This window comes from Leiobunum rupestre, chromosome 11 (genome assembly GCF_980474605.1).
Source record: "Leiobunum rupestre chromosome 11, qqLeiRupe1.1.hap1, whole genome shotgun sequence".
NCBI classification, from domain to species: domain Eukaryota; kingdom Metazoa; phylum Arthropoda; class Arachnida; order Opiliones; family Sclerosomatidae; genus Leiobunum; species Leiobunum rupestre.
The window spans coordinates 16,631,936-16,639,104 of NC_143394.1; the positions used below are offsets into that span (position 1 = coordinate 16,631,936).

The following is a 7,169-nucleotide window of genomic DNA, read 5'->3' on the forward strand; positions in this document are numbered from 1 at the left end:
TATAGCTATTGATTTAACGTTATTTCAAAAGTTTTTTTAAAGAAAATCTGCCTATCTTCTGTGGATAGAAAGACTAATGCATGACTGTACATTTCTTGTTGTAAAATAAAAAGGTTTGCATTGACATAAAGTAATATTGTTTGTTTTACTAATAAGTAGAATGGCTTTTCGTTCAAAGGTGTTTTACATAATCTAGTTCGCATTGGAAGAGAGTATCTAGCTTTGGCCTGCCCCTGGCATCAAGCAATTTATAGCCAATATCGAGCGACATTTTTGGTGGAATTGCATGTTGGTAGTGGGCTTCGCAAGGTTCCTAGAATTTTGACTAAATAGTGTGGGTTTCGGGCTAGTTTATTTATTTGTTTGCTAATGGGCTCGTAGCGCCATCTATTCATTTCACTAAATCAATTTAAAAATGGCGGAAGCTGCTGTGAGTGCAGACCTTTGACAACTGTGTCATTTCAAATGCCGTATTTTTTTAAATAAAATATCATGAAGATGCATTAATTTCTATCGATAGCAAGATTAATATATTAGTGATTTTCTTGGTATGTTGGGAAAATATTATAACTTACCAATAATACTATAAATTCTACATGTACGTTCTACATAAGCCTTGGCCTATGGGACTTGGTTCACAATATGATACAGTTCTAGATCTGAAAGGCCTAGTTTTTGCAAAAATGCTTGACTGTGGTGACCTAATTTAACAATTTTCACATAATGCGGTATGTTTGATCATTTGAATTATTAAATTACTACAAATTGTTATTATTTTGTCCACTAAGTTTTATTTTCTGTCTACAAAATATACTGGATTTGTATTTTTTTCTTAATTTTGCTTTCACTATATTATAGATGGAAACGTGTTTACCTCCCAGAAGACGGCCTTTATTTCCTGGACCTCCTAATGGACTACCTCCCCATCAATCAAGTGTACCTCAAATGCCTCTTGGCTTAGGATTACTTGGTGGACAGCGGGGCCATGGTCCACCCAGGAGTGGTGGTGGTCTTCAAAGTGGTAAGTTTGAGAATGAAAATGATTGGCTAGCATCAAACCTTACAAAGTTATGTCATTATGCTTGCTGTAGATGCTTGAACTATGTATTTTATTGGTCTCCATTCTACTTATTACATCAATTTTACAGTGAGAGTGTCGGTGTTAGTTAGTTTTTGAGTTGAAATTTCTGATTTCTAACTTTAGACATCAATTGTTAACACAAGCCACAAATTCCCCTTGAATGTAACAAAATCAAATTTATCATTCCTTATTTAAATTTTTCTTACTTTATAGAGTCACGGCTCCCATGGTGGAAAGCGTGGATGAGGAAATATGTTATTTTGTGCTTCCTTTGTGGAGGGTTATCGGTTTTGCTTGGAATAATTTTTATAATAATATATTTCATTTTACGATCCTACACAACTTCGCTTCAATTCTTTGAAACCATTCCCACATACATCCCAGCTGTGGTGGTAAGAATATTTTTTTTTATGTTGTTAAACCCTCAACTTGAAACCTAAAATGTTAACTAATCGAACTTTCCCTTGAAACTAATTTTAACCCTTTTTGAATTAATATTTTGTGTTTTTTCAATGCAGCTAATCATAACGGGTCTCACTGTAATGTGTTTTGCCAAACGAAGAAATCGTTACACGTATCTTGTAAGATTTTACATTTTTATTTGTGTTTAGACATTTTTAATTACAGCATTCCAAGAAATTGGGTTAAGGGTCTATCTTTTCAGCGAACGAAATTCCGTTTAATTATTATTTATCTATGTTCAATTGCTTTACAGATAAAACTAGCCGGTGGTTTCTGTTTGATAAGCGCACTGTTATGCGTTGTCATTACTGTAACTACGACAGTTGTTCATATGAACCGTCTTCAGATGCTCCATGAATGCATTTATACACCAAAAGTTAAGACATGCGTTTGTGTATCAGCCATTGCTGATCCTAATGCTCAAGATGGTATGTTTGAATGAAATATAATTTGTCTGAAATAAAATGAAACCCCCAATACTGACATTTACTTGTTTTACTAGGTACTCATCGATTTATTTTTAATAATACGCCAAACTGTGAAGTTGTTCATGGTAGTCTATTCGCATGCCTGCGAACACTTTTTGGGTTGTCCGTCATTGGTATTCTTGCCTGTATATTTTCCTCAATGTTGGTTTACCAACTTTTAACTCATGAAAAGAAGAAAACATATTGGGAACAAGTACGTTCCTTTGTTTCTGAGAGTTTAATTTCATTCTTAACTCAAAAATCTTTTTTGCACACTAGTTGGAACTTAGGAGAAGATTTTTATACCGTCGCTATCCAAATCATGGGTATTGTAGCTGTTGCGAAGAATTCTACCCTTGGCAGTTTTGGGATATGTTAGACTACCGTTTATTAAATCTGCAAAGACCACTGTCTCCAAATATGGATAATGAAGATTTATCACCTACATCAACCATGGAATTTTCTTCGTCGATTGCGGAAAGACCAGACACTGGACCACCACAAGGAATCGCAGCGGGCGTTCAACGTTCTTCTGGGTGGAACTGGTTGCCTTGGCCCTGGCACAGTGGTAATAACTCCAACCACAGAGTTCCGAGTGGACCGAGACAACCAACACCTAATTCTTCCTCAAGACGAGAAAGTATCATCAATCGAATTATGGGTCGTGAGGGCTGGAACCACCTAATTGCAAACTCTACCCTCCCAATGTCTCCCAGAGAACCAAATGGACCTTTAACTGACCCTGAATCATCAACATCCTCACCTTTCCAAAACGAATGCCTACATGTATTCAGAAATCCAAGAAATAATGGTGGTGGAGGGCCAATTAGATTTGGCATGAGGTCCCGAGGAGGAGGTGGCCCTGGGGGATACCGAAGGCATCCTCAACATTGGCATAGGCGTACTAGGTCTAATGATGGAGTGTTTCACCATTTACATCTTAACGCTGGTCCTTCAAGCAGATGCATGGGTCAACAAATGGGATCGAATGAGGCTTCGAATTTCTTTTTGGGATACGAGCTACCTCGTTACATGTGGGGACCCCCTCCACCTTATTCTCATCCTCCATCTGTAGAAAGTTTGGCAGTTGAAAACCATCGTTCAAGTAACAATGTAGGAATTGAGCCTTGCATGAACCTGCGTCTTGGCGACTCTGGGTCTTTACCCCCTCCTGTTCCTCCAAGGGATACTGATATCTATTCATCGGGATCGGCTCATTCTGAGAAAAGCACTCCAATATCCCAGCGGAGGCTTATGTGTCATGATTTTACTGCTGAAAGCATCAGATTAACAATCAGTGGACACTATCCTAACCTCCAAAACAATTACGGGGAAGTTCACCATGGTACCAACACCATTTTAGTTGGAGAAGAAAATGGTAATGAAGAAAGGTGTGTTGTGGAAGTTCATGTCCCATATTTATTCAATAAACAAGAAGTCATCTTTAACACTCTACCAGCAAGGAGCTCCAAGAAAAGGGAGCCTAATCCATTCAAGTCATTGTCTAACATTCCCCTTTCTCTTTCACGAAGATTGAGCACTTTGAAGCAAGATAGAAGAGGTCATAACAGACTTTCCGTTATTGACGCTTGTTTTGAACTGAAAGAAATTTTGGACTGCTCTATTGAAAATCTTCCTTGCGTTAACAATACAAAAATGGTTTTAACACAAGACTCTCCTACCAGAACCCTCTCTGATATCAAAAGTGAATCTCAAGGTGAATACAGCAAGGTTAATTCAGGTGAAGCTACCGATTTTCAACAAAGTTCTTTAGGGTTTCCAGCCACTATTTTGGAGTTGCCCTCAGATTTCAGATCAAGTGTGGTTATTGCTACCAGTCCATCAACACCCGTGACAGAAAATTTGACCCTTTCCGATATGATGTATGCGCAATCTATGCCGAATCTAAGCGTTCCAAACTCACCAGCTATTAGAAGAATAAGAAGAATTCCCAGTAGTGGAAACACATCGACCTCGCAAGATTTTGCAGACTTTGAACTTGAAGAAGACAGTGCACCCATACTCGTTGCCAGTCCTGAGTGTGACATTTTATCCGTTAAATCATTACCCGATGATAATGAACCTGAAACGTACGTAAATAAAATAGCTAGTCCTAAAAAGGAAGATAATGTTAGAGACAATGATAATTCACTGGAGTACCCGGAAACTCCAGTTGCACCAACTCCACCTTTAAGACGACAGAGTTGCGTCTGTCAGAACTGTATTGACAGGGCAGAATTTGCAAGAAGAAATCGAGGAAATATTCATGGTGATCGCCGTTATTTTAGGAAGTTTAATCGCAGACGAGAAAGTTCCACGCGAGACGGTGGATCTTCGTCGACAGCTTCGGAGTCTTTATCGGACTCATTGCCTTCTGGAGCCAAAAATGACTTTGTGATTACTATCAAAAGTATAAATGTGTGAATTTTTACTTGAACAGGTTTTTTTACAATTTTGGATGTGCAGTAGATAGATTAAAATAGGTATGTATTTTTTTACATATTATTTTTACCCATTATCTCGCGTACTTAAAGTTTGCTTTTAGAGTAGATCCCATATTATTTAACACTTGAACGCAAAGCTTAATTCCAACCTTGAGTTAAACATTTTTTTATTTCAAATAATTTTTAATTAATGTTTAAGAATTTTTTTGCAATATACTAAAAAGATCTAAATTTTTTTGGCGAATCTAAAACGTTTTTGTGATCCCTATCACCGAGTAATGTAAATTGGTGGTTATGTGTGTGATGAAATGTTAATAATATATAAGAATAACCTCCGATAATTTCTTTTGATTGAATGTTAAACTTGTCTGGTGGTGTTTTGCGTTTTATAGCTTACATTAAGTGTAAAAGAAACTTGTACATAAGAATAAAAATAAATAGAATGTTTACAATACAAAAAGTAAATAGAAAAGAAATGTCAGCATTTTTATTGCGATTTTTCTTTGGGCGTTTCACGCGATAGCCACAATACAATTACTGCTAAAATTATGACAAATATTCCAGCTGCTGCTGATAATTCTTTATTTTCCTATAAAATTGTATTAAAATTATTCATTTTCTATCATTAACCCACACAAATTTAAATGTATCAATTACTTTTATATAGATTGCTGCCGTTTCAACTAATTTATCACTGTAAAATTAGAATTGTATTTAAATTAATAATCTGCTTAGGCATTCTAATTGCAACCACTCTCTTCTACCAGTTTCTAATTTACCAACCACACTCCCATTTGCATTGACACTGTACTATTGCATTCACGCTCTGGCTCTGCTACTGCGTTCCAATTTGCATTCACGCTCTACTACATTATAATTTTAAACTACGCTTAAGGTTGTTTGCTACTACTTTATAAATGTAACTACCTTCTGCTACCAAAATTATAATTCTCATAACTTACAAAGGAGTTATAATTTTTGGAACTACCAGCCCTTTTGAGTTTTTGTAAAAACCATCCATAAATGATGTTAATGATGAAATTGTAAATGTTGGCAAATCATATTTGAACATTTTACCCGACCTGAAACTATATGAAGTATTAATTTTTAAGTAGGTTAATAACAGTTAGTGTTACTTACTAATATATTGACGGACAAGATTGTATGTTAAATCGTTCTTTTAAACCCTTAGATTCCTCTACATTTACTATGGCTATATTCTTTTTGCCTTTTGCCCTTAAAATTAAATCTTTTAATTATTTGAATTATTTAAATTTAAAATTTACAACACATACTTTAAAGCTATTGTGTCTAAAATGGCAAACATAGTTGTATTTGGAATTGCACATGAATTATCGTAACTGTTGAAATGTGAAATGTTTAGATTGAAGTAGTTATAAGCTTGAAAAATAAAATAGAATTTACAATGAAACAAGCCAGTCCCCAGTTGTAGCTCCGGTAGAAGCTTGGGTTAAATGTTCGAAAGTATCATCATTTAGTTTTTGCAATGCCAAATCTCGGCTTCTGATTAGCCAATCTATTACTTCCTCTTTCTCTATTCTGCCTAAAAATGAAGAAGGTAGTTTCATTCTTTGAAGGAACACTTTAAGAAGAATTAAAAATTCATATTACCATCAAAAATAATTGGCATTTGTTCTCTAATGAAAACTAGAGTTGGATAATCTTTTACACCATATTCTTTAGCAACTTTATCCTGATTTGCTAGCCTCGCAATTGCTGTATTTGAGCGCTCTAACACTTCGAGGTGGATAGCGCCAAGTAAAGCTTCTGCTTCCACACAGTCAAGGCAGTCGCAGCACTTTTTCGCTGTAAAAGTTTTAAATTTTTAATTGCAGGCTCACGTGTTCTAATGACAACATATTGTTATTGTGTTATGTTCCCCTTCTTACTAAACAATACAGCAAAGTATTTTTCTGTTGTAAGCAACTCTTTAAATTGTTTAATGTCATCTTTCTCAACTTCGGCACAATATGTAAATATATTTAAAGAGCTTATGCAAAATATGCCAAAAAGTAAGGAAAATTTCGTTAACTTTTCTAATTTCATGGTGAACGACCTATAGCAACTCAGACTAAACGTCATCACGTCAGAAGTCATGGGAACCGTAAAGTCCAGAGCAGATTTCATTTCCACGTTTGTAGAAAACATATTCGCCATCTGTAGGTACAAAATTGAACAACTAAAGGTTTACCGTGTAGCTAAATAGATGGCGGGTCTGTACCAGTTATCGAAAATAAATTATTAGTGAGCTGAACCATGGATTGGCTGAACGATCGTAATTTCAGGTATACAATGGGAGTGACAAAATACCAGAATAATCGGAACATACCTAAACAGCGTTAACTAAGCCAGAGTAAACCAAACGCCCCTTTATGTAAATTATATGGTTCTAGGTTAGATCGAGTAAGATCGTTGACGTTTAGCAACGAGTGAATAAATCGTGGAGTTAAACCGACCTAACATGAAGCCATGTTATTGTTAAAATATACACCATAAGTAACATAAGTTAAATAAGTTTGACACTGTCTTGTAGATTTTCACATGTATTTTTTACTACCACCATTCTCAGCCACGTGGACTTATTAGTAGAAGCATAAGTATATATTAACTTACTTAAGTTAAACATTTTCTATTCTTCACTTGCAAAAGTTTTACTGAGAGCTATTCAGAAGACAGACTGCATTACGGGCTTCG

The 7,169-nt window shown here is 35.6% G+C and overlaps 2 protein-coding genes across 3 annotated transcripts; one reads left to right on the forward strand and one right to left on the reverse strand.

The window, feature by feature from the left end:
• The first annotated feature begins 415 nt into the window (after nucleotides 1-415).
• Nucleotides 416-4,918, forward strand: LOC149921855 (uncharacterized). The gene is made up of 7 exons (XM_090162653.1): nucleotides 416-728; nucleotides 859-1,021; nucleotides 1,295-1,473; nucleotides 1,600-1,662; nucleotides 1,797-1,971; nucleotides 2,046-2,224; nucleotides 2,290-4,918. The coding sequence occupies exons 2-7, from the start codon at nucleotides 859-861 to the stop codon at nucleotides 4,432-4,434; spliced, it is 2,904 nt and encodes a 967-aa protein (XP_090018779.1). The 5' UTR covers nucleotides 416-728; the 3' UTR covers nucleotides 4,435-4,918.
• On the reverse strand, nucleotides 4,916-6,613 carry LOC149921856 (thioredoxin domain-containing protein). Of its 2 annotated transcripts, none has more exons than XM_090162655.1 (8): nucleotides 6,508-6,613; nucleotides 6,087-6,281; nucleotides 5,880-6,018; nucleotides 5,750-5,815; nucleotides 5,595-5,690; nucleotides 5,417-5,542; nucleotides 5,112-5,148; nucleotides 4,916-5,043 (listed from the first exon to the last, which is right to left on the reverse strand). In XM_090162655.1, the coding sequence occupies exons 2-8, from the start codon at nucleotides 6,103-6,105 to the stop codon at nucleotides 4,942-4,944; spliced, it is 585 nt and encodes a 194-aa protein (XP_090018781.1). In that variant the 5' UTR covers nucleotides 6,106-6,281; nucleotides 6,508-6,613; the 3' UTR covers nucleotides 4,916-4,941. The 2 variants fall into 2 exon arrangements, with proteins under 2 accessions (XP_090018781.1, XP_090018780.1); XM_090162654.1 differs by having other exon boundaries at nucleotides 6,365-6,589.
• Between the last annotated feature and the right edge of the window lie 556 nt (nucleotides 6,614-7,169).

Excerpts from the sequence above, each read along its gene's own strand:
- LOC149921855 (XM_090162653.1), top strand. The coding sequence starts at position 859 with ATGGAAACGTGTTTACCTCCCAGAAGACGGCCTTTATTTCCTGGACCT. Across the intron at positions 1,474-1,599 it reads CATACATCCCAGCTGTGGTG|CTAATCATAACGGGTCTCAC; the intron begins GTAAGAATATTT and ends TTTTCAATGCAG. Across the intron at positions 1,663-1,796 it reads GAAATCGTTACACGTATCTT|ATAAAACTAGCCGGTGGTTT; the intron begins GTAAGATTTTAC and ends ATTGCTTTACAG.
- LOC149921856 (XM_090162654.1), bottom strand. The coding sequence starts at position 6,572 with ATGACTTCTGACGTGATGACGTTTAGTCTGAGTTGCTATAGGTCGTTC. Across the intron at positions 5,691-5,749 it reads TTAGACACAATAGCTTTAAA|GGCAAAAGGCAAAAAGAATA; the intron begins GTATGTGTTGTA and ends TTTAATTTTAAG. Across the intron at positions 5,543-5,594 it reads TCTTGTCCGTCAATATATTA|TTTCAGGTCGGGTAAAATGT; the intron begins GTAAGTAACACT and ends TACTTCATATAG.